The sequence below is a fragment of the Bison bison genome, unplaced genomic scaffold (genome assembly GCF_000754665.1).
Source record: "Bison bison bison isolate TAMUID 2011002044 unplaced genomic scaffold, Bison_UMD1.0 scf7180017864469, whole genome shotgun sequence".
NCBI lineage: Eukaryota > Metazoa > Chordata > Mammalia > Artiodactyla > Bovidae > Bison > Bison bison.
In genome coordinates this window covers 2,878,201-2,903,656 of record NW_011495030.1, presented here as the reverse complement: position 1 = coordinate 2,903,656, position 25,456 = coordinate 2,878,201, and the positions used below count along the sequence as shown (strand labels likewise).

At 39.6% G+C, this 25,456-nt stretch overlaps 1 protein-coding gene across 2 annotated transcripts in view; it reads left to right on the top strand.

The window, feature by feature from the left end:
- PIP5K1B (phosphatidylinositol-4-phosphate 5-kinase, type I, beta) overlaps positions 1–16,685 on the top strand; it is a 533,355-nt gene extending 516,670 nt beyond the window's left edge. The window contains exon 17 of one of the 2 annotated variants that reach the window (XM_010860667.1): positions 15,936–16,685. In XM_010860667.1, the coding sequence (XP_010858969.1) occupies positions 15,936–15,938 (3 nt within the window). In that variant the 3' untranslated portion in view covers positions 15,939–16,685. Of the gene's footprint in view, positions 1–2,682; positions 4,484–15,935 lie in introns of those variants that run through there. The other variant, XM_010860666.1, reaches the window with a different exon arrangement.
- Positions 16,686–25,456: the final 8,771 nt, after the last annotated feature.

The window sequence follows — 25,456 nt, the reverse complement described above, 5'->3', positions numbered from 1 at the left end:
GCTAAGTCACTTTAGTCATGTCCGACTCTTTGCGACCTTATGGACTGTAACCTGCCAGGCTCCTCTGTCCATGGAATTCTCCAAGAATACTGGAGTGGATTGCCATTTCCTCCTCCAGGGGATCTTCCCAACCCAGGGATTGAACTCGTGTCTCTTGTGAGTCTCCTGCATTGGCAGGCAGGTTCTTTACCACTAGCACCACCATAATAAAATTCAAATATAGGTCCTTATTTAAAAAAAAAAAAAAAACAACTCTGTAAACCCCAGTAATAGTACTGTATCTGTTTCCTAGGGCTGCTATAATGAAGTGCTATAAACTGGGTGGCATAAACAACAGAATTGCATGTATTGTTTCACAGTTCTGGAAGCTGGAAGTTCAAGGTCAAGGTGTTGGCAGGGTTCATCCCTTCTGAGGGCTGTAAGAGGAGGATCTCTTTCTGGCTTCCCTTCTTGGCTTGTGGATGGCCATTTTCTCCCTGTGTCTTCCTTCTGTGTGCCTATCTCTGTGTTCAAATTTCTCCTTTTTATAAGCATCTCAGTTATATCTGATCAGGGCCAGTCCTAATGACCTGACTTTAACTCCCTTACTCCCGTAGTACTGGGGGTTAAAGCTTGAACACATGAATGGGCCAAGGGGAACTGGGAGACACAATGCAATCCATGCCGGCTACTGTGTTTTTGTGAAGAAAAAAATGGTACCAAGAAAAGTGATGGAAGGGAAAGGCCTGATAGGGGTGCAGCCTCTGGCTATGGCTAGGGGGTCTCTGGGAGCTCACCCTTTCCTTCTGCACAGGGAGAAAAACCAGTGGCCTCATCCCAAGGCAGTGCTCCCTTTTGAATGAAGCTAGGAGAAGGCAATGGCACCCCACTCCAGTACTCTTACCTGGAAAATCCCATGGATGGAGGAGCCTAGTGGGCTGCAGTCCATGGGGTCGCTAAGAGTCGAACACGACTGAGTGGCTTCACTTTCACTTTTTACTTTCATGCATTGGAGAAGGAAATGGCAACCCACTCCAGTGTTCTTGCTTGGAGAATCCCAGGGATGGGGGAGCCCTGTGGGCTGCCATCTACGGGGTCGCACAGAGTCGGACATGACTGAAGCCACTTAGCAGCAGCAGCAGCAGTACCATATTACCCTCCCCACATTGTCCAGAGTGGACTCAGTTGCAGCCCCAGGGCTATGTGATACATTAGATAATAAGGTAACCATTTCGATTTACAATTAGCAACAGTCACTGTAAAGTCCAATGTAGAACTGTCAGCCACATAAATCACTGATGCCCTCCAGCTTCTCTTAGGTCTTTGGAAAACAAATCAATCAGGCCAGGAACTGTGTTAAAATATTGCTGCTATACTAACAGTTTTGAAATGAGAGGCCATAATCCTAAATCCATCTCTCAAGACATCCAGAATCAGTGCCAGGTTTTTCTTGGGTCTGTTCTCATCTTATCAGTAATCTATCTGCTGGTTGGTGTGGAACACTTTGATAGGGCATTGGAAGGCTGGCAGAAGGCCTGGGACTCCGTGTGCTGCCAGCATTCAGGATTCAACAAACATTCTACATGATCGGCACAATGTGCTAGTTTTCTTCCAAATTGTACGTACCCTCCAAGGTCATTCCAGGTCCACTTTTTGCCTCAAGGCTTCTCAATGAAGGCCCTTTCGTCCCTGGTTCTTGGGAAAGAATAATTTCACCCCTGAGTCTGAGTCTAAATTTTTTTTTTTAAGTACTAAGGTAAGAAACTTAGCTGGGAGAAAGCTTCCTACCTATAAAAAGCCCATACCAGTGTGACTGGACTCCATACATAGACTGTGTCCCGATTCCTGTAGCATTAGTGTCTGTACTTGTTCACCTCCTTAAAAAAATGCTGAGCTTTTGGACACCCACTACTGTTGTTCAAAGAGAAATCTCCTACTCCAATCTATTTCCAAGTGATCACGCCTTGTGAAGTATCCTAATACGGGGCAGATATGAATATGATAAAATGAAAACACAGAGCCTGATGTTTGAAGAAAAATTCCAGAGTACATGGTGGCTCCTCAGAAACTCAAGGGTCTTTGAGAAGGCAATCTCGTGAACCCAGAGAAGGAGGGGACACCGGGCCCCAGGGGATGATAGGGGTGAGACCCTGTGGAGCTGCTTGCGTGTTTGTGGCAATGCAGTTTGGACTAAAATGAAGGGCATGAGGCAGAATGAATTGGTAGGTGCTCTCATAGCAACAGAACATTGGCCAAGGAAACAGGGCTGGGGAAGAGGCGCTTGGAACAGGAAAAGGAAATAAGGGACTTGCCACCTATGATAGCCTGGAGAGGAATCAGTTTCTTCCTCAGGGGTATTTTGGCAAAGAATTTCAACTTAAAATCAGAATGGGGCTGCCCTTGGACCCCAGAGAGGAAAAGATCATGCTTCCGTGGGACCCTGGGGCTGAACTGTGAGGCAACTATGGTTAAAAAAGAACGTCACCCATGAAGGTCAGGAGCTCACAGAACAATGAGGCCTCAGGGACTATTTAGTGTGGTCATCTTAGCCACATCATCATGTTTCATCTTAGTCCTGAAACTCTGCCTTGTTTCAGCTCTGCCCTTAAATCCCCTCACAGCACGTTCCAGATCTTATGAAATTCTATTGGCTAAATATGCCTTTTAAACAGTAGGCTGAGGGTGTGTATGTGTTTCTTTCAGGAAAAAAGGGAGGGATGGAAATGAGCCTAGAAGTGAGGCCTCAGAAGAGGAACGTCTCACCCGACACCCTCGGCACAGCACTCTAAAAAGTCACCCTCCAAAAACTTGGCCCATCATGAAGTGATCTACTTCAGGGGGACCCCTGGGGTAACCTGGCTGCCCCACAGTGGGGTCCACCCTCAGAAAGGGCTTTGATTTTAGCAAACAGACTACTTTTGTTTTGCTGTGTTCCTTTGTGTGCATTGTACAGTTTCAGTCATAGAAGTACCTGAGTTTAAGTGGAAATAAACATATGAACCTCTCACACACCCACAAACCAACATATGTGGATAAATAATGCTAAGGATTTAGGCCACAGAAATACCTAAATACTCCTTTCACACCAACCGTTGTCACACCTTTTCCTTCAGGTCTCAGAATTTAAAACATATCGCAGTTTCGCAGAGCATCACATGCTTAGGGAACCCTGGCATCTGTGTGGACAGATGATTATGTACATGTACATACAAGAGCAGTTGATGACAAGAGCTCAAATGTCATTCTGTCTGTCCATGCTTCCCTGAGATATGGCTGGGTTCTCCCACCAAAGCACCAGTTCCTGTTTCTACTTCCAAAGCCATCAGGTGAGCAGAGGGTTGAGTTTCAGTACCTCAGAAGAAGTTGCTAGTGTTTGAGGAAGTAATACCTGAAGAGTCCATCTCTGTGTTGGAGAGCTGGAGGGGGTCCTACACGTACCATATTTTGAAGAATAAACTCAAGCTATGAGTTTCTTCCCAGTGTAGATAGACAGCTGATACTTTGTCTCTTCACTGATGGTTAATAAAGGATTTGTGGATTATAACTTGGAGAAAGGAAAATTGTTGAACACTTTATACTAAATATGAGATAATCAAATCACCTTCTTCTCATTGTGGCCAAGTTTATAATCAGGGAGATACTGCTTAAGACCTAAAGACCTATAATGCATACTTTCAGGTAACCAAACATGTCATTCCAGGATTACATTAGAACATGGGTATAGAATTGGCAGTTCTCACCAACTTTGACATCCTTGTACCTGGGGGGTGAGAGTGGGTGTTTAATGAAGTTTATGGAAACTGCAACAAGACCCTCCAGTTTAAAAAAAAAATTCCAGTAGAATGATTCGAGAAGATGGCAGAGTAGAAGGACTTGCTCACCTTTGCTCATGAAAACACCAAAATCACAACTAACTGCAGGACAACAACCATTGACAAAAAAGACTTGAATCTACCAAAAAAGATACTCTACACCAAGAGATAAAGAAGAAGCCACTGTGAGATAGTAGGAGGGGCACATTAGCAACAAAATCAAATCACATACCAGTGGGTGATCCACAGCCTGGAAAATAAATGTATCATAGAGGTTCTCCCACAGGAGTGAGAGCTCTAAGCCCCACATCAGGCTCCCCTGCCTGAGGTTCTGGCAGCAGGAGGAGGCGCTCCCAGGGCATTTGTCTTTGAAGGCCGGTGGGGCTTGAGTGCGGGATCTCCAGAGGTCTGAGGGAAACAGAGATTCCGCTCTTGAAGGATGCACACAGGTTTCACATGAACTGGGACCCCGGGCAAAGCAGTGAGTCCATAAGCGCCTAGGCCGGACCTACTTGTGGGTCTTGGAGGGTCTCCTCAGGGCCTGGGGGTCAGCTGTGACTCACTTTGGGGGCAAGGACACTGGTGGAGGCCCCAGGGAATACTCATTAGTGTGAGCTCTTGGGCAGCAAAAGCAGTTCTAAGAGGAAGTTTATGGCCACACAGTCTTACCTCAGGAAACAAGGAAAAGCACCTCAAACAACCTAACCTTACATATAAAGCAACTAGAGAAAGAATAAACAAAATCCAAATTAATTAGAAGGAAAATATTATAAAGATTACAGCAGAAATAAAAGAAATAGAGACAAAATAGAAAACATCAATGAAACTAAAAGCTGGTTCTTTGGAAAGATAAATTGATAAACCTTTAGTTAGACTCATCAAAAAAAAAAAAAGAGCTCAAATCAATAAAATTAGAAATAAAAAAAGTTAAATCTGATACCACAAATACAGATGATCATACAAGACCACTACAAGTGACTATATGCCAATAAAATAGATAACCTAGACAAAATGGAAAAATTCTTATTAGAAAGGTACAATCTTCCAGACTGAACCAGGAAGAAATAGGAAATATGAACAGACCAGTCACAAGTAAAAACTTTCAACAGACAAAAGTCCAGGACCAGATGGCTTAACAAGTGAATTCTATCAGACATTTAGAGATGATGTAACACCTATCCTTCTGAAACTATTCCAAAATGAAGAGGAAGAAACACTCCCAAACTCATTCTAGGAGGTCACCATCACCCTGATACCAAAATCAGACAGAGACACCACAAAAAAGAAAATTACAGACCAATATCACTGATGAATGTAGATGCAGAAATTCTCAACAAAATACTAGCAAAAAGAATACAACAATACATTAAAAGGATCATACACCATGATCAAGTGGGATTTATCCCAGGGATGCAGAGATTCTTCAATATCCACAAATCAATCAGTGTGATACACATTAACAAATTGAAGAATAAAAACCATACGATCATCTCAATAGATGAAAAAAAAGCTTTTGACAAAATTGTATGCTCATTTATGATAAAAACTCTCCAGAAAGTGGGCATAGAGGGAACCTACATCAATATAATAAAGGTCATATATGACAGAGCCACAGCTAACATCATACTCAACAGTGAAAAGCTGAAAGCAGTTTCCTCTAAGATCAGGAATAAGACAAGAACGTCCACTCTTACCTCTTTTATTAAACAGTTTTGAAAGTCCTAGCCATGGCAATCAGAGAAGAAAAAAGGAATCCAAATTGGAAAAGAAGTTAACATAAAATGATGCTATACACAGAAAATCCAAAAGATGGTACCAGATAACTATGAGAGTTCATCAGTAATTTCATAAGGCTGCAGATACACAATTAATATACAGAAACCTGTTGCATTTTCAAATAAAAAAAATGACATATCACCTCATACCAGTGAGGTGATATAATTGTTGATAATAGCCATCATCATCAACAATAAATGCTGGAGAGGGTGTGGAGAAAAGGGAACCCTCCTACACTGTTGATAGGAATGTAAATTGGTACTATCACTTTGGAGAACAGTATGGAGGTTCCTTAAAAAACTAAAAATAGAGCTACCATAAAACCCAGCAATCCCACTCCTGGGCACATATCCAGAGAAAACCATAATCCAAAAGGTTTATGTTCACTGTGATGTTCATTGCAGCACTATTTACAATAGCCAGGACATGGAAGCAACCTAAAAGTCCATTGACAGGAATGGATAAAAATGTGATGCATATACACAATGGAATAGTACCTACCATTAAAAAGAATGAAATACATTTACAGAGATGTGGATGGACCTGGAGCTGTCATACAGAGTAAAGGAAGTCAGAAAATGAAGCACAAATACTGTATAATATCACTTGTATGTGGAATCTAGAAAAATAGTAGAGATGAACTTATTTGCAAAGCAGAAGTAGAGTCACAGATGAAGAGAACAAACTTATGGTTACCAAGAGGGGAAGGTGGGTGGGATGAATTCAGAGATTGGAACTGACATATATACACTATGATTTATAAAATACAGAACTAATGAGACTCTACCGTATAGCACAGGGAACTCCACTCATGCTCTGTGGTGACCTATATGGGAACAAAATCTAAAAAAGAGGGAGTATATGTATACATAGGATAATTCATTTTGCTGTACAGCAAGAAATTAACAAAACATCATAAAGTAATTGTGTGTTAGTCACTCAGTCATGTCCAACTCTTTGCAACCCCAAGGACTATAGCCCATCAGGCTCCTCTGTCCATGGAATTCTCCAGGCAAGAATACCGGAGTGGGTTGCTATTTCCTTCTCCAGGGGATCTTTCTGACCCAGGGGTCGAACCAGGGGTCGAACCCGGGGTCTCCTGTATTGTAGGTAGATTCTTTACCATCTGAGCCACCAGGGAAAGCAATTATACTCCAATAAAAATTAACTTTAAATATTTGTTCCATTTCTATACACTTACAATGAAAGGTCAGAAAGAGAAATTAAAGAAATAATCCCATTTACCATAGCATCAAAAAGAAAAAAATACCTAGGAATAAACCTATCTAAGGAGGCAAAAGACCTGTTCTCTGAAAACTAAGATGCTGATGAAAGAAACTGTTGTTGTTGTTCAGTCGCTTAGTTGTGTCCGACTCTTTGCGACCCCATGGACTGCAGCACACCAGACTTCCCTGTCCTTTATGATCTCCCTGAGTTTGCTCAAACTCATGTCCATTGAGTTGGTGATGCCATCCGACCATCTCATAAGATGACACAAACAGATGGGAAGATATACCATGTTCTTGAATTGGAAGAATCAATATTGTCAAAATGACTATAATACTCCAGGCAACCTACAGGTTCAGTGGAATCCCAATCAAATTACCAATGACATTTTTCACAGAACTGAAACAAATTTTTAAAGTTTTATGCAAATACAAAAGATCTTTAAAAAAAAAAAAAGAAAAAAAAAGATCCTGAATAGCCAAAGCAATCTTGAGAAAGAAAAATGGAGCTGGAGGAATCAGGCTCCCTGACTTCAGACTATACTATTAAGGCTACAGTAATCAAAGAAGTATAGTACTGGCACAAAGACAGAAATATATTAATAGATCAATGGAACAAGATAGAAAGGCCAGAAATAAACCCTTGTACCCATGTCAATTAATCTATGACAAAGGAGGAAAAACTATACAATAGAGTAGAGACAGTCTCTTCAATAAGTGGTGCTGGGAACATTGCAGCACATGGGTGTAACCTTAAAAATGAAAGAATGATCTCGGTTCATTTCCAACGAAAACCATTCAACATCACAGTAATCCAAGGCTATTCCCCAACCACTGATGCTGAAGAAGCTGATCAGTTCTACGAAGATCTACAAGACCTAGAACACCAAAAAAGATGTCCTACTTATCATAGGGAATTGGAATGCAAAAGTAGGAAGTCAAGAGATACCTGGAATAACAGGCAAGTTTGGCCTTGGAGTATAAAATGCATCAAGGCAAAGGCTAACAATTCTGTCAACAGAATGCACTGGTCATAGCAAATTCCCATTTTCGACAACATAAGAGCCAACTTTACACCTGGACATCACCCAGTGGCCAATACCAAAATCAGATTGATTATATTCTTTGTAGCCAAAGATGGAAAAGCTGTATACAGTCAGCAAAAACAATACTGGTGCTGACTGTGGCTCAGATCATCAGCTCCTCATAGCAAAATTCAGGCTTAAACTAAAGAAAGTGAGGAAAGCTATTAGGCCATCAGGTACAACTTAAATCAATTCCCCTAGGAATATACAGTGGAGGTCACAAATAGATTCAAAGGATTCGAGCTAGTAAACTGTGCCTGAAGAACTGTGGACAAAGGTCTGTAATATTGTACAGCAGGCAGCAAACCAAACCATCCCAAAGAAAAAGAAATTAAGAAGGCAAAGTGGTTGTTTGAGGAGGTGTTACAAATGATAGAGGAAAGAAGAGAAGGAAAAAGCAAGGGAGAAAATGAAAGTTACACCCAACTAAATGCAGAGTTCCAGAGAATAGCGAGAGAGAGAAAAGGCCTTCAATGAACAATGCAAAGAAATGAAAACAACAGAAAGGGTAAGACTACATATCTCTTCAAGAAAATTGGAAATATCAAAGAAACCTTTCTGCCAAAGATGGACACAATAAAGGACAAAAATAGTAAAGACTTAATAGAGGCAGAGAGATCAAGAAGAGATGGAAAGAATGCATAGAAGAACTGTACAAAAAAGATCTTAATGACCTGGATAACCGCAATGGTGTAGCCTCTCTCTCAGAGCTAGACATTCTGGAGTGCGAAGTCAAGTGGGCCTTAGGAAGCACTGCTGCCAATAAAGCTAGTGGAGGTGATGGAATTCCAGCTGAGCTATTTAAAAATCTTAAAAAGATGATGCTATTAAAGTGAGACACTCAATATGTCAGCAAATTTGGAAAACCCAGCAGTGGCCACAGGACTGGAAAAGGTCATTCCTCATCCCAATTCCCAAGAAGAGCAATACTAAAGAATGTTTAGCACCAGACAGTTGCACTCATCTCCCATGCTAGTAAGGTTATGCTCAAAGTCCTCCAAGCTAGGCTTCATCATTATGTGAAACTAGAACTTTCAGATGTTCAAGCTGGGTTTAGAAAAGGCAGAGGAACCAGAGATAAAATTGCCAACATTCGCTGGATCATAGAGAAAGCAAGGGAATTCCAGAAAAACATCAACCTCTGTTTCACTGACTATGCTAAAGCCTTTGACAGTGTGGATCATAACAAACTGTGGAAAACTCTTAAAGAGATGGGAATACCTGTTTTCTGAGAAACCTTTATGTGGGTCAAGAAGCAACAGTTAGAACCCTGTATGGAACAACTGACTGGTTCAGAATTGAGAAAGGAGTATGACAAAGCTGTTTATTGTCACCCTGTTTATTTAACTTATACACAGAGCACATCATATGAAATGCTGCATGGATGAGTTACAAACTGGAATCAAGATTGCTGGGAAAAATATCAACAACCTCAGATATACAGATGATACCACCCTCCTGGCAGAAAGTGAAGAGGAACTAAAGAGCCTCTTGATGAGAGTGATAGAAGAAAGTGAAAAAGCTGGCTTAAAACTCAATAGTAAAAAAATTAAGATCGTAGCATCCAGTTCCATCACTTCATGACAAATAGAAGGGAAAAAGGTAGAAGCAGGGACAGATTTCCTCTTCTTGGGCTCTAAAATCACTGTGATGGTGACTGCAGCCATGAAATTAGCAGATGATTGCTTCTTGGCCCGAGAGCGATGACAAACCTAGACAGAGTGTTGAAAACAAAGACATCACTTTGCCAACAAAGGTCCATTTAGTCAAGGTTATGGTCTTTCCAGTAGTCATGTATGTATGTGAGATGTGGACAATAAAGAAGGCAGAGCACTGAAGAATTGATGCTTTTAAACTGTGATGCTGGAGAAGACTCCTGAGAGTCTCTTGGAAAGCAAGATCAAATCAGTCAGTCCTAAAGGAAATCAACCCTGAATACTCTTTGGAATGACCTAGACTGAAGCTGAAGCGCCAATACTTTGACCAGCTGATGTGAATAGCTGACTCACTGGAAAATACCCTACTGCTGGGAAAGATTGAAGGCATAAGGAGAAGAGGGAGACAGAGGATGAGATGGTTGGATGGCATCACTGATTCAGTGGACATGAACTTGAGCAAACGCCAGGAGATGGTGAGGGATAGGGAAGACTGGAGTGCTGCAGTCCATGGAGTTATGAAGAGTTGGACATGACTTGGTGAACACGAACAACAACATGTAAAAGAATGAAACTAGAACATTATCTGTCCCCATACACAAAAGTAAACCCAAAATGGCTTAGACCTAAAGTAAAACAAGCTACTATAAAGCTCTTCGGTTCAGTACAGTTCAATCACTCAGTTGTGTCCAACTCTTTGTGACCCCATGGACTGAAGCATGCCAGGCTTCCCTGTCCATCATCAACTTCCAGAGTTTACTCAAACTCATGTCCATCTAGTCGGTGATGCTATCCAACCATCTCATCCTTTGTCACCCCCTTCTCCTCCCGCCTTCAATCTTTTCCAGCATCAGGGTCTTTTCCAATGAATCAGTTCTTCGCATCAGGTGGCCATCGTATTGGAGTTTCAGCTTCAGCATCAGTCCTTCCAATGAATATTCAGGGTTGATTTCCTTTAGGATAGACTGGTTGGATCTCCTTGCTGTCCAGGGGACTCTCAAGAGTCTTCTCCAACACCACAGTTCAAAAGCATCAATTCTTTGGTGCTCAGCTTTCTTTATATAGTCCAACTCTCACATCCATACACTACTACTGGAAAAACCATAGCCTTGACTAGATGGACCTTTGTTGGCAAAGTAATGTCTCTGCTTTTTAATATGCTGTCAAGGTTGGTCGTAACTTTTCTTCCAAGGAGCAAGCATCTTTTAATTTCATGGCAGCACTCACTATCTGCAGTGATTTTGGAACCCAAAAAAATAAAGTCTGTCACTCTTTCCATTGTTTCCCCATCTATTCTCCATGAAGTGATCAGACCAGATGCCATGATCTTAGTTTTCTGAATGTTGAGTTTTAAGCCAACTTTTTCACTCTCCTCTTTCACTTTCATCAAGAGGCTCTTTAGTTCTTCTTTGCTTCCTGCCATAAGGGTGGTGTCATCTGCATATATGAGGTTTTGATATTTCTCCAGCAATCTTGATTCTAGCTTGTGCTTTATCCAGCCCAGCATTTCTCGTGATGTACTCTGCATATAAGTTAAATAAGCAGGGTGAAAGGATACAGCTTGGACATACTCCTTTCCCAATTTGGAACAGTCTGTTGTTCCATGTCCAGTTCTAACTGTTGCTTCTTGACCTGCATACAGATTTCTCAGGAGGCAGGTCAGGTGGTCTGGTGTTCCCATCTTTTGAAGAATTTTCCAGTTCGTTGTGATCACATACAGTCAAAGGCTTTGGCATAGTCAATAAAGCAGAAGTAGATGTTTTTCTGGAACTCTCCGTTTTTCATGATCCAGTGGATGTTGGCTATTTGATCTCTGGTTCCTCTGCCTTTTCTAAATACAGCTTGATCATCTGGAAGTTCATGGTTCACATACTGTTTAAGCCTGGCTTGGAGAATTTTGAGCATTACTTTACCAGCATGTAAGATGAGTAAAATTGTCTGACAGTTTGAGCATTCTTTGGCATTGCCTTTCTTTAGGATTGGAATGAAAACTGACCTTTTCCAGCGTTGTGGCCACTGCTGAGTTTTCCAAATTTGCTGGCATTTGAATGCAGCATTTTCACAGCATCATCTTTTAGGATTTGAAATAGCTCAACTGCAATTCCATCACCTCCACTAGCTTTATTCATAGTGATGCTTCGTAAGACCCACTTGACTTTGCATGTCAGGATGTCTGGGTCTAGGTGAGTGATCATACCATCATGATTATCTGGGTCGTGAAGATCTTTTTTGTATAGTTCCTCTGTGTATTCTTGCCACCACTTCTTATTATCTTCTGCTTCTGTTAGGTCCATACCATTTCTGTCTTTTATTGTGCCCATCTTTCCATGAAATGTTCCCCTGGTATCTTAATTTTCTTGAAAAGATCTCTAGTCTTAGAGGAAAATATAGGAAGAACATTCTTTGATGTAAATTGCTACACTCCTTTTGGAATCACCTCCTAGTGTAATGAAAATAAAAACAAAAATAAACAGATGAGACCTAATTAAGCTTAAAAGCTGTTGCACAGTAAAGGAAACCATAAACAATATGAAGAGACAATGCACAGAATGGGAAAAAAAGACATACAAGGAATTAATCTCCACATTATACAAACAGCTGATGTAGCTCAATATCAATCAATCAATCAAAACCCAATCAACAAATGGGCAGAAGATCTACATAGACATTTCTCCAAAGAAGATATACAGATGGCAAAAAAGCACATGAAAAGATGCTCAACATCACTAATTGTTAGAGAAATGCAAATCAAAACTACAATGAGGTATCACCTTTCTGACCATCAAAACTAAATTCTAGAGAGGGTGTGAAGAATAGGGAACCCTCCTACACTGTTGATGGGAATGTAAATTGGGACAACCATTACAGAGAACAGTATGGAGTTTCCTCAAAAAAACTAAAAATAAAACTATCATATGACCCAGTCATCCTACTCATGGGCATATATCTAGAGAAAACTGTAATTCAAAAACATACATACACCCCAATGTTCATTGCAGCTCTAATTACAGTAACCAAGACAAGGAGGCAACCTAAGTGTTCACTGACAGATGAATGGATAAAGAAGACGGAGTACAATATACAATGGAATATTGTAGTATAGATTATAATGGAATATTGCTCAGTCATAAAAAAGAAATAATGCCATTTGCAGCCACAAAGGCAATTCTATAGATTATCATACTAAGTGAAATAAATCAGAAAGAGACAAATATACCACATATATATGGCATATTAAATGAAACTAATGAACTTATTTACAAAATACAAACAGATGCCAGGGTTTGAAAACAACCTAATGGTTACCAAAGGGGAAAGGATAAGTTAGGGGTTTTGGATTAACATATACATACTACTATATAGAAAATCCACAAGGACCTACTATATACTACAGGGAGCTCCTCTACTCAACAATCTGTAGAAACCTATTTGGGTAAAGAATCTAAAAAAGAACAGATATATGTATAACTGAGTCACTCTGCTGTATACCTGAAACTAACACAGCATTGTAAATATAAACTATTCATGTATGTGTGTGTGCTCAGTCATGTCCGACTGCAACCCATGGACTTTAGTCCACCAGGCTCCTCTGTCCATGGAATTCTCCAGGCAAGACTACTGGAGTGGGTTGTTATTTCCTCCTCCAGGGGATCTTCCTGACCCAGGGATTGAACCAGCATCTCTTGTATCTACTGCATTGGCAGGTATATTCTTTACCACTAGCACCACCTGGGAAGCCCCTTCATAAGCTAGAAAAAATTTAAATTACATTTAAAAATTAAAAATTTAGTGAACATACAGGAGTTTTAATGACCAGAGCTGGAAATAATTCATTATTTTTAATACTAAGGAAATTATATTTCATTATAATACTGTTTGATTTTTTTACTGAATTACAAATTTCTCATAAAATTGGTTAAACACAATATTACATTTCTTTTCATGTAGTTTTTATTATATAAACCAGTAACTATTTTCAATATTCTAAGTTATTTTACAAGCAGTATTTAATAGAATCTTGTGGTTGTAATGGAACTTTGTGATCATCTGACCCAGGACCACCCCCCACGACTGCCCGAGCCCTTGTCACTGGCCACCAGTCATCGCGTGCCTCCCTGCCACCCTGGGTCCACTGCCTCAGCTCCACCCAGAGGCCAGTTCACCTGGCCTCCTCCCTCAGAGACCACTCATTTCTTTAGTTAGAAAACATTTCCACATTGAAGCAAAACTGGCTTCTACAAATTTGTCCCAGTTCTGGTCTTGGAGTCATTTTTTCTCACCCTTGGCTTCCCTGGTGGCTCAGATGGTAAAGAATCTGCCTGTAATGCAGGAGCCCCAGGTTCGATTTCTGGGTCAGGAAGCTCCCCTGGAGAAGGGAATGGCTACCCACTCCAGTATTCTTGCCTGGAGAATTCCATGGACAGAGGAGCCTAGAGGGCTACAGTCCATAGGGTCTCAAAGAGCCGGATGTGACTGAATGACTGACACATTCACTTGAGTCTCAACAGATGAAAGATTGGGCTCCTAGGGTCGGGGGGCACTGTTGAGTATCACAGCACTTGATGGAAGGAGATTGAGAGGGTGACCCTTTTCCCAGCCTGCTCACTTCACATGTTCTGGTGCTCCTGCCTGCCCCGAGGATCACGGCCGCCTGTGCCACTACTGTTGGTGACAGTGTCACACTTGCAGTGACAGCTCAGCGAGTACCTCTTTCTTCCCCAAAGTGAGTCTTCAGATATTCAAAGACAACTGTTACGTTCTGTCTTTAAATCTCTTTATTTTCTAGACCCCAAAGCCCAGGTTTTAACCAATTCCATGGGGTCCTGGGTTTGGAGACCTTCAGCTGATGGTTCTTTCAGGCAGGGCTCAGATTGGTCAGTGTCCGCCTCAGTTTGGCACTGGAAACCAGACACGGAACCCCAGCTGGGATCTACCGGATAAGTAGAGCTGAACTATCACCTCCTTTTGGTTTTAAAGAAAGCAGGACTCAAATCTAATTAGAAGAAACTTGTAGTTTTATGTGGGTGTTTTTATGCCACTGGTCAAGCCTAAATGAAGTTGACCTTACAGGCATCTGTGCTGAGAAATGGAGCAACTTCCTCTTTGCCCACTGCTAGAGCGCACACGGCTTAATACTCAAATAATCTTTCAGATACAGCTTGAGTAGTAGTGTGAACATGTTGTACACTTAGGCAGGTGAACCTTTCCAATTTTGATTAATAAGAGGGAGCAGTCTCAACTATGAAACAAAGAGGTAAATAAAAGTTACAACTCAAAAGTCTCAAATTACAAGAGGAAATACTCACTTTTAAACAAAATCCTGTTTGACACAGTTTCTTTCCTAATAATTTTCAGTCATTTCAAACTTTGGACTCAAGTTTTTTCAGTCTCCAGATGACTGTGTTGGGCCACACAATGTCTGTGGTCCCAGCTACAACCTTCTTAACCATTATGTTGGGGACACTAACATATGCCAGGCACTAAATGATATGTATATAATTTGTGTGTACCCTGTATGTATATTTGTACCCAGACACTATTTTCCTATAAAAAAAAAGTTTATCACTTATAAAGCAGGATTTATTACTCTCATTTTACAGATAGAACAAATGAAGTACAAAGATGGTAACTTGGATACTGTCCTGTAATAATTAGAGGATCAATAGATATATGCAGTTACATCTGCCTGAACATGGTACCACTTCTCATAAATATATCCTAGTACAACTGTCAGAGGCTGAATTAGCTGCCTCTGATCTTAAGCAGCTACCGTTTTAGGTCTGATATTTGCTGGATGTATTTTTTATTCCCCAACCACAGGGACAGTGTGTGAAAATGAGCACAGGGTCCATGAGTTCCAGACCATGTTCAGGTTGCTCTGATATACTTCAGGACCGATATACCACAGCACAACCCCAAAGCACTGTGCCCTTGGAGGGCTTAGTCAGCGTTATTTCCTTCCAAGTCCCTAGCCCTGAGCTGTGATGTGGTAGAACTTGATAAATCTTGGTGGAATTTAGATATTGCAGAAGTTAGATGCTTATCATTGCAAAAGAATCAATCCCAGGGACTTCCCTGGTGGTCCAGGGGCTAAAACACCACCCTCCCAGTGCAGGGGACCAGGTTCGATCCCTAGTCAGGGAACTAGATAGATAGCACATGCCGCAGCTGAAAGATCCCACGTGCCTCAACTGAAACCAAGTGCAGACAAATTAATTAATTAAAATATCTTTAAAAAAAAAGAATCCATCCCAGGCCTATTGCCCTCCCACTTCTACCTGCATGTTTCTCAGGTACCAGTCATTGAGAGAATGAATGAACTTGTGTTCCTACTCATCAGGCACCATTATAAATCAATGCCAAAACTTAGCCTTACATCTCCTTCCCCTTTTCCCCACCCAGTAAGTGAAAAGGTGACCACCTTGGCAGATGGAGGAGACATGAACACAGTCGTGGTAAAGAAGTTTCTCCACTCCAGAATTACCCAAAGGAAACGGCTGAACCCCACTACGCACAGAATCATAATCAACTGGACTTGGAGTCTGCAAGATGTCAGGGGAGCCTTGGCGGAAAGGCTGATCAGCAGATGTGAAAAATACCACACTCTTCTGGCATTTGCTGTTGCTTGCTGAACTGTGAAGAACTGCATGAACTCTGTTTAAGCTGCTTTCTATACCATTGCCAATCAACTTTTTGGACTTGGAAGTGCTATTTTCCTATTGACACTTGCATTATTTCATTTTGCATGCATCCAGTGATTATCCATAAGCAACATATGTAATCTGCGCATATATTTTTTAAAGATCCATCCATGCAAAATGGTAAATAAAGTCTAAATTCTATTCTTTTTTGCAAAGTTATAATCATAGCCCATGTCATTAAAAGTTTAAATTGGTTTCATATAAAGATCAGTGTAATAGGTCTGCATATACTTTATAGAAAATTAGCTTCTATAAAGATTTTTTCACTGTTTACTAGTGAAATGAGATAAGCAAAGCTATTTATAAAAGGCCTTATGTCGTGTACATACATTGTCTTTGAAATATTTGTGATTTAGTTTATTGCTTGTAAAAGAGAAATTATATAATTTATTTAGTAAATACTATTGTAAACTATAGTTTTATTGAGAGAAATAAAATATTTTGTTCTCAATTGTGGTTTATGGTCTTTATATTTTTTCCTTTTGTTAATAAAAAAGAAGTAACTTTGACATTCCTCATTTTTACATATTCTAGACTGCTAAATAAACTGACTCTCATGATAGATGAAAATTGAGAGAAAATTCTCCAGGCCCTGAGAAAAGACTCAATAACAGATCCTGCTCCATTTGCTCAAGATTTTTTCCCAAATGTCCTGGTGTTAGTCAGCTTTCACTGTGTCATATTGTGGTAACAATCCCCAAATTTCTGGATTGGGGATCCAGAGTATCCTCTAGGACATGCCACTTTTATGGCAGAAGAAAGTGATCATGGAACCATGGAGCTCAGAAAGCTAGTGCTTAAATATGGTTTATAGAACTTCTGCTCACATCCCACTGGCCAAAGCAAAAGACACTGACAAGTCTGATGTCAAAGAATTGGGAAATATACTTTTCATATAGGAATAGACACAGCAGAGGGGGACAATGAATATTTTAAGCAGTTAATACATCTGTAGGGGCTTCCCTGGTGACTCAGTGGTAAAGAATCCACCTGCAAGAGACACAGGTTCAAACCCTGGTCCGGGAAGATCCCACATGCCATGGAGCAACTAAGCCCATGCACTGCATCTATTGAGCCTGTGCTCTAGAACCCGTGCTCCATAACAAGAGAAGCCATGGCAGTGAGAAGCCTGTGCACCATAACAAGAGAGTAGCCCTGCAGCAACAAAGACCCAGCACAGCCAAATATAAAGAAAATTATTTTTTTTAAATATTCACTGGAAGGACTGATGCTGAAGCTGAAGCTCCATACTTAGGCTACCTGATGCAAAGAGCCAACTCACTGAAAAAGAACCTGATGCTGGGAAAGATTGAGGGCAGGAGAAGGGGGCGACAGAGGATGAGATGGTTCGATGACATCACTAACTCAATGGACATGAGTTTGAGCAAAATCCAGGAAATAGTGAAGGACAGGAAGCCTGGTGTGCTGCAGTTCATAGGGTCACAAAAAGTCAGACACAACACTGACAGAAGAACAACAATGATTTAAAAAAAAAAAATACATCCAAAACGTCTCTTGAGTGTCCCAAGCAGCAGAAGCTTAAGAGGCTGTGTACTCATACACTATGGAAAAAAATCATTAGAAAGCAAAAAGACATTCCTGGTAAATACTCAATGTAAAATATTAATGCTGCTGCTGCTACTGCTACTGCTAAGTCGCTTCAGTCGTGTCCAACTCTGTGCGACCCCATAGACGGCAGCCCACCAGGCTGCCCCGCCCCTGGGATTCTACAGGCAAGAACACTGGAGTGGGTTGCCATTTCCTTCTCCAATGCATGCAAGTGAAAAGTGAAAGTGAAGTTGCTCAGTCGTGTCTGACTCTTCTCGACCCCATGGACTGCATGCAGCCTACCAGGCTCCTCTGCCCATGGGATTTTCCAGGCAAGAGTACTGGAGTGGCAAACTGATTCTCATAAGCAAGCATGGTATTAGCTTTTGTAACTACATCTTGGAGCCATGGTATAAGTAGTAATTTCACTTGCAGAGCTGGTGCTGGGACTCAGTCCTGGATCGAGTTGTCAATGGGAAATTCTACTGAAATGGACTGTGGAGGATTCTTGCTGTCTCTTGCCTTGCTGTCTCTAGTATCCACATGTGCTAGCAGATGCCCGTTCTTCCTACAGGGTTTTTCTTAACTGGAATTCCACTCTTATCCCCTCCTACTTGTAAATCTACCCATTTATCTAAGCATGGGTCCTTGAGTGCACGACCCATTGATTGTAATAAGGGTCATAGATGTATATTATTAGGACCATGAAATAATATGCACAAGTTGAGTATGCCTTTGTGTATATGGGGGCTTTTTCCATGAAGAGAAAGTCTATAATTTCCATCAAATTTACAGTGACAGATCCAAGAACTGTTAGGAAGCACTATTTTGAGGCTTAACTCAAATACTACTTCAGTGCCATAAAGCTGTCTATGATCCCCAGCTCCCTCCCCCACCATCATCACCCTTGGTCAGCCTGTGGGCATCTCACTTGTCTCAGAAAATCTCAACACTTTGTACCTTTTTTCAATCTTGGAAGTGTAACTTAAATATAATAAAGTATACAGCTACTAATTGCATAGTTCAGTGAATTTTTACATATAAATGCACCCTCAATCTCTATCAAATTACCAATGGCATTTTTCACAGAATTAGAACAAAAAAAATTTAATTTGTATGAAGACAGAAAAGACTCTGAATAGCTAAAGCAATCTTGAGAAAGAAAAATGAATCAGGAGGAGTCAGGCTCCCTGATTTCAGACTATATTACAAAACTACAGTAAGACAATATGGTACTGGCACAAAAACAGAAAAATCAATGGAACAAGATAGAAAGCCCAGAGACAAACTCATGCTTCTAAGGCCACCTAATCTATGACAAAGGAAACAAGAATATACAATGGAGAAAAGATAATCTCTTAATAAGTGGTGCTGGGAAACTGGAAAGTCACATATAAAAGAATAAAATTAGAACACTCTAACACTGTACACAAAAATAAAATCAAAATGGATTAAAGACCTAATTGTAAGGCCTGATACTATAAAACTCTTAGAGGAAAACAAAGGCAGAACACTCATTGAAATAAATTGCAGCAAGATCATTTTTCACCCACCTCCTAATGAAAATAAAAACAAAAAAACAAATGGGACCTAGTTAAATTTAAAAGCTTTTAAAGAGCAAAGGAAACCATAAACAAAACAAAGACAATTTCAGAATGGGTGAAAATGTTTACAAATGAAGCAACAAGGGAGTAACCTCCAAAATACAGACAGCTCATGCAACTCATTATCAAAAAGACAACCCAATTAAAAAATAAGCAAAAGACCTAAATAGACATTTCTCCAAAGAAAACATACAAATGCCCAAGAGGCACATGAAAAGCTGCTCAGTAAAGCTAATTATTAGAGACATAAAAATCAAAACTACAATGAGATATCACTTCATACCAGTCAAAATGATTATTATTAAAAAAATCCACAAACAATAAATGCTAGAGAGTATGTGGAGAGATGGGAACCCTCGTACATTGTTGGTGGGAATATAAATTGGTACAGCTACTATGGAGAATGGTATGGAGGGTCCTTAAAAAATTACAAATAGAACTATCATATGACCCAGCAATCCCACTCCTGGGCATATACCCAGAGAATAAAGGATACCTGCACTCTGACGTTCACTCACTGCAGCACTGTTTACAATAGCCAAGACACGGAAGCACCTAAATGTCCATCAACAGAGGAATGGATAAAGAAGATATGATACATATCTATAATGGAATATTGCTCAGCCGTTAAAAAGAATGAAATAATGCCATCTGCAGCAACATGGATGGACCTAGAGAGGACCATAGCGGGTGAAGTAAGTCAGAGAGAAAAGGAGAGATCTTATATGACATTCCTCATATGTGGAATCTAAAAAGAAACGATACAAATGAACTGACTTACAAAACAGAAAGAGACTCATAGAGAATAAACTTATGGTTGCCAAGGTGGGTAGAATGGGGTAAAAGATAGCTAGGAAGTTTGGGATCAATGTGTACACACTACTATATTTAAAATGGATAACCAACAAGGTCCTACTCTATAACACAGGGAACTCTGCTCACTGTTATACGGCAGCCTAAATCAGAGGGGTGTTTAGGAGAGATGGATACATATATATGTATGGTTCAGTCCCTTTGCTGTCCAACTGAAACTATCACAACACTGTTAATCGGCTATATTCCAATGTAAAATAAAAAAAAAAAATTAAAAAGACAGATGGCCAAGAGACGCAAGAAAAGTTGGTCAACATAGATAATTATTAGAAAATGCAAATCAAAACTACAATGAGGTATCACCTTACATTGGTTGGAATGGCCATCATCACAAAATCTATAAACAATAAATGCTGCAGAGGGTGTGGAGAAAAGGGAACCCCCCTACACTGTTGGTGGTAATGTAAATTGGCACAGCCACTATGGAAAACAGTATGGAGGGTCCTTAAAAAGCTAAAAATAGAGCTACCATATGACCCAGCAATCCCACTCCTAAACGTGTATCAGAGAAAACCATAATTTGAAAGGATACATGCACTCCAGTGTTCACTGCAGCCCTGTTGACAATAGCCAAGACATGGAAGCACCCTAAATGTCCACTGTCAGATGAATGGATGAAAATGTGGCACATATATACAATTAAGTATTACTTAGCCATAGTACAGTATTAGTCGCTCAGTTGTGTCTGACTCTTTGCAACCCCGTGGACTGTAGCCCACCAGGCTCCTCTAGGGACTTTTCCAGGCAAGAATACTGGAGTGGGTTGCCATTTCCTTCTCCAGGGGATCTTCCCAATCCAGGGATCAAACCTGGGTTTCTTGCATTGCAGGCAGATTCTGAGCCACCAGGGAAGCAAAAGGTACAAAACAGTAACATTTGCAGAGGCATGGATGGACCTAGAGACTGTTATACAGAGTGAAGTAAGTCAGAAAAACAAATATCATATATTAATGCATATATGTGGAATCTAGAAAAATTGTACAGAGGAACCTGTTTGCAAAGCAGAATTATAGACAGAGACATAGAGAATAAACATATGGACACCAAAGGGTGGGTAGGATGGGTTGGAAAATTGGGATTGATGTTTGTACACTACTGTGTATGAAGTAGATGGCTGGTGAGGGCCTACCGTATAGCACAGGGAAGAAAAAAATAGAATATACAATCTGTTTGTAGGCTATATTAAGTTAACCTTAAGAATCCATTCCAATATACACTAGGTGCAGAAATATACTGTTGGATCCCACTTATATGAGGTGCCTAGAATAGTCAAATTCAGAAAGTCATAAGGTACACTGGTAGATGCCAGGGGCCGAGTGGGTGGGGAGGGTGAATGGGGAAGGGCGATGGGAAGTTAAGTGTTTAATGGGAACAGAGGTTCAGTTTAGGAAGGTGAAAAATTCAGGAAATGGATGATGGTGAGAGTTGCATAACAATGTGAACATTCATAGTGCTACTTAACTGTATAGTTAAATACAGTTAAAATAGTATGTTTTCATATTATGAGACTTTTACCACAATAAAAAAATTTTAATTTCCCACACATCTTCAAAGATAATAAATTATATGGCACCCATGAAACACAACCAGAATGCTGTGACGAAAATGAACATTCTTACAGATGACCAAAAAGCATATGAAAAGATGATCAACATCACTAATTATTAAAGAAATGCAACTCTAAACTACATGCACCCCAGTGTTCACTGCAGCACTATTTACAATAGCCAGGAAGCAACCAAAACGTCCATCAACAGAGGAATGGATAAAGAAGATGTGGTACATGTATATACAATGGAAAATTACCCAACCATAAAAAAGAACCAGATAATGCTATTTGCATGAGTGGACCTAGAGATTGTCATACTGAGTGAAGGCAGACGGAGAAAGACAAATACTGTAAGATAATGCTTATATGTGGAATCTGAGAAAAAGGGTACAAATATGAACTTATTTACAAAACCGAGTCACAGATGTAGAAAACAAACTTATGGTTACCAGGGAGTAAGGGAGGGGGTATAAATTGAGCAACTGGAATTGACATATACATACTACTATATATAAAACAGATAACTAATAAGGACTTACTGTACAGCACAGGGAACTCTACGCAATACTCTGTAATGGCCTCTATGGGAAAGAATCCAAAAACAGAGTGGATACCCTTTGTATCATGTTAGACTTAGTAAATAGGCATGGTAGTCTTGAGCAAACATAATCTAATAACCTATATTATATATGAATAATAAAATGTATAAAGCCTCCAAATTTTTCTAAAACCTAGACCTAGAGAGTGTCTTATTGAGTGAAGTAAGTCAGACAGAGAAGGAGAAAAATCGTTTGACATCCCTTATATGTGGACTCTAGAAAGAAATGATACAAATGAACTTACTTACAAAACAGAAAGAGACTCACAGACTTAGAATACAAACTCATGGTTGCCCTGGGGAAGAGATAGTTAGGGAGTTTGGGATCAACGTGTACACACTTCTGTATTTAAAATGGATAACCAACAAGGACCTACTGTATAGCACATGGAACTCTGCTCAATGTTATGTGGCAGCCTGGATCGGAGAAGGGTTGGGGGGAGAATGGATACATGTATATGTATAGCTGAGTCCCTTCACTGTTCACCTGAAATTATCATAATATTGTTAATCAGCTATGCTCCAATACAAAATAAAAACTTCAAAAAAAAATAAAGTGAATATGTGTGTTAGTCGCTCAGTTGTGTCCAACTCTTTGCAACCCCATGGACTGTAACCTGCCAGGCTCCTCTGGCCACGGAATTCTCCAGACAAGAATACTGGAGTGGGTTGCCATTTCCCTCTCCAAGGGATCTTCCTGACCCAAGGAGCGAACCCGGTCTCCTGCATTGCAGGTGAATGCTTTGCCATCTGAGCTACTAGGGAAGCCCTTTTGAATATGTGTATATGTATGGCTGACTCACTTTGCTATGTACCTGAAACTAACACAACATTGTAAATCACTATATTTCAATAAAATTTTTAAGTTAAATAAATAAATGTAGGGAGGCTAGCCAACTTAAAGAGCCCACACTTCTAACCCCTTATGCTATATAACCACCTACATATGTATATAACCTGTATGTGTTATACAACCTCATATATGAAGGCTCTATACAGACGAAAAATGCAGTGACAAAGGAAGAGATTTATGCAGGGAAAAAGTAGGAAACAAAAAAAAGATAGTTGGATTTTGTATAAGAACTTAAGAGCTGCATGTGTTAAATGAGAATAAGAAAGTATGAAAACAGTAGATGTTAAAATTACAAGGTTACATACTGAACTGAAACATCTTGGCATGTTAGTATACCCAGGGAAATAGACCTGTGTTATATTTTAGGGTTAACTAGGATTAGTGTAACAGTTAAGAAAAATGAGATAGCATACCCAAACGTTTGCATAAAGAGATGAAATTAAATGCAAAAATAATCAGTAAAAATAGCATCTATGCATTGGAAACACATTGAAGGACATGCGTTATATTTCAAACAAAACAAGGCATTTCCATAATGTGAGCATCATATAAACATTTAAACTGTTATTAAATACTAAGGATATCAATACTTACAGAATTTTCTTTTAAGTTTCTAATATGTGAAACAAATGGTAACATTCAAACTTCTGTGCCATGCATTTGCATTGCTAAATTTTTTTTTTCTTTTAAACTTTTTATTTTGTATTGGGGTATAGCCAATTAACAATATTGTGATAATTTCAGATGAATAGTGAAGGAATTCAGCCATACATATACATGTATCCATTCTTCCCAAAACCCTCCTCCCACCCAAGCTGCCACACAACACTGAGCAGAGTTCCATGTGCTATACAATAGGTCTTTGTTGGTTATCCATTTTAAATACAGCAGTGTATAAATGTTGATCCCAAATTCCCCATCTCTTTCCCCCAGCAACTCCAAGTTCATTTTATAGGTCTGTGAGTCTCTTTCTGTTTTGTAAGTTCATTTGTATCATTTCTTTTTAGATTCCACATATAAGGACTATCATCCAAGATTTCTCTTTCTCTAACTTATTTCACTCAGTATGACACTCTCTAGGCCATCCATGTTACAGCAAATGGCATTATTTCATTCTTTTAATGGCTGAATAATATTCCATTGTTTATTTATATATACACCACATATTCTCTATCCACTCCTCTGTCCATGGACACTTAGGTTGCTTCCATGTCACGGATATTGTAAACAGTGCTGCAATGACTGTTGGGTGCATGTATCCTCATGGATCATGTTTCTCTCCAGATATACGTCCAGGAGTGGGATTGCAGGGTCATGTGGTAGTTCTGTTTTCAGTTATTTAAGGAACCTCCATACCGTTTTCCATAGCAGCTGTACCAATCTACATTCCCAGCAACAGTGTACGAGGGTTCCCTTCTCTCCACACTCTCTCCAGCATTTATTATGTGTGGATTTTTTGATGATAGCCACTCTGGCTGGTGTGAAGTGATATCTCATTGTAGTTTTGATTTGCATTTCCCTAATAATTAGGGATGTTGAACATCTTTTCATGTACCGGTTAGCCATCTGTATGTCTTCTTTGGAAAAATGTCTGTTTAGGTAGTCTGCCTATCACGAAAACTGGACAGCCACATGTATAAAAAAAAAAAAAAAAGATCATTCTTTAACTTCATAAACAAAAATAATCTCAGAATGGAATAAAGACATAACGTGAGACCAGACACTATAAATCTCCTAGAGGAAAGCATAGACAGAACATTCTGACATAAATCATGGCAACTTCTTTTTTGATCCATCTCCCAGAATAATGGAAATAAAAACAAAAATAAATGGGACCTACTTAAACTCAACAGTTTTTGCATACCAAAGGAAATAATAAACAAAATGAAAACACAACCCACAGATTGGGAGAAAATGTTTGCAAGTGACATATAAAGAATTATTCTCCAAAATTTACAAATAGCTTATGATGCATAACAGCATCAAAACAAATATTTATGCATTACTAAATTTTATAGACCAAATATTCTAGAAACCATGCAAATTTAACTTTCAGTTTTTAGATTTATAACAAAGAAAATGGTAATTTATAATACTCATTGTTTGGGGCATATAGATAAAGATTTCAATATATATTTTAGTTTTTAAGTGAGTAAATAAATATATGGAAAAAGAATGAATATTCTGGAAACATAAA